The following is a 3425-nucleotide window of genomic DNA, read 5'->3' on the forward strand; positions in this document are numbered from 1 at the left end:
AAAGTCAACTAGTTGTACGATGCAGCCGTCTCGAAATCGTCATGCGGTGCTCGGAACCCCACGTTCAGACGCACACAGTCTTCAAAAGCCGGCAGCAGTCCGAGGGCCTTACCTGGCTCGTAGTTCTGACTGCCAAGAACTTCGGGCTAAACACACCCTTTGACCTTGCAAGACCGCACACTCGTTCCCACACTCCAAAAGACTTACGGACAAAGCAACCGCTAAAGAAGACGATACTTCAGCAGACGAAGCTCTGCAACCCGTCATCTTCTATTTGAAAGATCGCGGGTTCGTCACACTGCCTGACCTTTGGTCCTTTCTGCATAATAACCGCATGGCTCCCCAGCCACGAACTCGCACGGCTTCTCAGCCACGAAACCGCATGGCTCCCCAGCCACGAACTCGCATGGCTCCCCAGCCACGAACTCGCACGGCTTCTCAGCCACGAAACCGCATGGCTCCCCAGCCACGAAACCGCATGGCTTCTCAGCCACGAACCCGCACGGCTTCCCAGTCACGCTGCTGTTCAGTCTCTTTGCGATCAAACCAAGGAGTCTACACCAAGGAGTCTACACCAAGGGGAAAAAAGAGTTCAAAGCCAACGCGCGTGAAATGTCTTTTTTGGAAACGAATGGTTCGCAGTCTGCGTCATCGCAAAGTCTTTTGATAAATTTTTGGGTGATTTCGTTTGCCTCTTGTTTAGAACTAGCTTTCATGCATTCTGGAGTGAGGACGACCCGTAGCTTGGTTCCGAAATCTGGAAGGATTTCGCGAAGGCTTTCATCCAAACTGACGTAAACCTGAGCGTATGAGCCGACGCAACATTTTTCGCTGTCGGGTATTTTTCCGGCAATGCCCTTCAGAAGTGAGCGCAGTTGATGCACGAGACTGTGACATTGCTTGTTAGTGAGTCGGTAGGTTTTGAGTAGATCTTGAAGTTGTATAAGACATCCACGTTCAAGTTGGGACTGGAGGTGTGCTTCGACACGGTGCTTTTTTCGCATGTAGCCCTGATGCCAAGGCTTCCAGGTTCTTTCGATGGGAATTTGGACGGTTTCATGACATCGTTCATTAGTGTCTGTACGCACGCGTTCAGCGGCAACGTTCATGATCTGTGACCAAGTCCGCCCCTCTGGGGTTCCGTCACTCGGTAGGATGCTGGCCGTCGGAGTACCGTCGCCAGACAAGCTGGCATCCACAAGACTGCGAATCCTTTGCGACGGCCGCAGGTCCGAAAGATTCCGTGGTTCACATTCCTGACAGAGTTTACCATCATGCGACCGAATTATTGCGACGTCGTGGAATGTACTCAGACCCAATCGAGGTCGGCAGACTCCTCGCCAATACTTGCCAGGTTGTGAACTCAACGCCTGGCAGGCAATACGCAGCTCCTTCTCAATCCCGTCCAGGGTTCTCGGCTCCTCCCCCAAACCCAATAAGTCCATTGTGAAAACCGTATTCCCGGCGTAACGCTTGCAAAGGGCTATTACCTCTACCGGGTACTCATGTTCGTCTGCGGATACAAAAGTAGCCAGCCGTGATAACATTTGTTCCGTCATACACGCCCGCGTTACCGCCACCGGTTCTTCGGGATATACCGAGTATGCCGGATCGATTACAACCTCCAATTCCATTCTTTTTTCCTTGAACTGGATTTGCTCCACTGATTTTAAACGCAGACGCAAGTCATTGCGCAACTTGTCCAAACACTGCAGGCCAATCGTCAGAAACATTGCAGGGGTCATACGATGCTCCAAACCCCAGTTTAAACGCACACAGCCTTCAAGAGTATCAGGCAGTCCGAGGGCCTTATCCTCACTCGGAGTTCTGGCTGCCGAGAACTTCGCGCTAAACACACCTTGACTCTCCATGACCGGACACTTGTCTCCGCAATCCAAAAGACTTAAGCCCAAAGCAACCCTCAAAGGGAACAACACTTCGCTGGAAGCCCTGCAACTCCACATAGTCCGCTGGAAATAAATTTAAATGTCTGTTCCCGTCCATTTGCGGCAGAAAGTCCGTGTTGGGGGTTAATGTCTGTAGTCGTTGAACTGATTAAAAACGATGTCCCCGTGTTTGTAACACACACGCGCGCGTGTTTGCATCTCATGCTCGATGTCGGGAAGGCGTACGAAAGACCTCCAGCTCTCTGCGGCTCAACATTAAATAATGTCCAGTTCTTCAACAAATTCTAATTTTGGGGCCAGTAGGCTGGATTATGTCACAGCCTGCATCCGCACGGAATTGGTCGATAAATTCCTCAGTGATTTCAGTCGCTTGTTCTTCGGAATTGGCCTGCATGCACCATGGATTAAGGACGATATGCAGTTCGGTGCCTGGGTTGCCTTTATCCAAACTGAGATACACTTGGCCGTAGGAGCCGACGCAGTAGTTCTGACCTCTGGGGTACTGTTCCTCTACGGAGAGCAAGCGCCGGCGAAGTTGGTACACGAGGTCGTCACATTGTGCGTAAGTGAGCCGGTACGTTTTGAGTAAGTCCCGAAGTTGTATGATACAGCCGCTTCTCAGTCGCTTCTGGAGCTCCATTTCAACGTTCGGTGCACGTCGTGTGCGTTCGACTCTCGGTGCACGTCGTGTGCGTTCGACTCTCGGTGCACGTCGTGTGCGTTCGACCCTCGTCTGGCCCACAGATTCAAAGGCTTCCTCTTTCAAAGGCTCACAGGTCATCGGTGTCGGGATCTTGATGGTCGTCACGCCTTTTGTTTCTGCGTCTACGGAAACCCGGGTTTCGGCATCCTCCGTAACCTGACACCAAGTGCGTCCCTGTGGCATTCCGTCGCCCGGTAGGATGCTAGTCAGAGGGGCTCCCTCCCCCACGAAGCTACGAATCCTCTTCGGCCACCGCAGGTCCGAGAGCTGTCGTGGCAGACATTCCTCGCAAAGTCTTTCTCGAAGCTCCGGGACCACCGAGACCCAGTGATCCTTGTTCTGACCCAGCCGCGGCCGGCACACGCCTCGCCAATACTTGCCAGGTTCGGGACTCAGCTTCTCATAGGCGGCCCGAAGCTCTGCCTCCACCGCGTCTAACGTCGTTCTCCGCTTCTCGCCCAAGTCCCCGGCAACCACCATGTTGTAATGCTTGAGAAGAGTTTCTGCCTCTGCCGGGTTCTCCTTTTCGTCTACCGCTGTCACGTGTCTTGCCAACTGGGACAACACCTGCTCCATCAAACACTCCCGCGTTACCGTTTCGTGTGCGTCGGAGTACTTCGTGTACGCCGGATCGATTACGACCTCAATTTCCGTGCTGCTTTTGCGGAACTGGATTTGCTCCGCTGAACATAGTCGAAGGTCGGGGTCACTACGTAGCTTGTCCAAACACTGCAGGCCAATCGTCAGAAACATTGCAGGGGTCATACGATGCTCCAAACCCCAGTTCAGACGCACACAGCCTTCAAGAGTATCAG

At 53.0% G+C, this 3425-nt stretch overlaps 2 protein-coding genes across 2 annotated transcripts; both read right to left on the reverse strand.

Moving 5' to 3' along the window:
* Positions 1–569: 569 nt before the first annotated feature.
* On the reverse strand, positions 570–1964 carry GNI_173470 (hypothetical protein; the record flags this gene model as incomplete). Its single annotated transcript, XM_011135065.1, has 1 exon — positions 570–1964. One exon carries the CDS (start codon positions 1962–1964, stop codon positions 570–572), a length of 1395 nt encoding a protein of 464 aa, XP_011133367.1.
* Positions 1965–2181: 217 nt separating this feature from the next.
* GNI_173480 (hypothetical protein) lies at positions 2182–3363 on the reverse strand (the record flags this gene model as incomplete). The annotated part of the gene is made up of 1 exon (XM_011135066.1): positions 2182–3363. The coding sequence occupies one exon, from the start codon at positions 3361–3363 to the stop codon at positions 2182–2184; it is 1182 nt and encodes a 393-aa protein (XP_011133368.1).
* Positions 3364–3425: the final 62 nt, after the last annotated feature.

The sequence above is a fragment of the Gregarina niphandrodes genome (assembly GCF_000223845.1).
Source record: "Gregarina niphandrodes unplaced genomic scaffold scaffold00061, whole genome shotgun sequence".
In the NCBI taxonomy this organism is placed as follows: Eukaryota; Apicomplexa; class Conoidasida; order Eugregarinorida; family Gregarinidae; genus Gregarina; species Gregarina niphandrodes.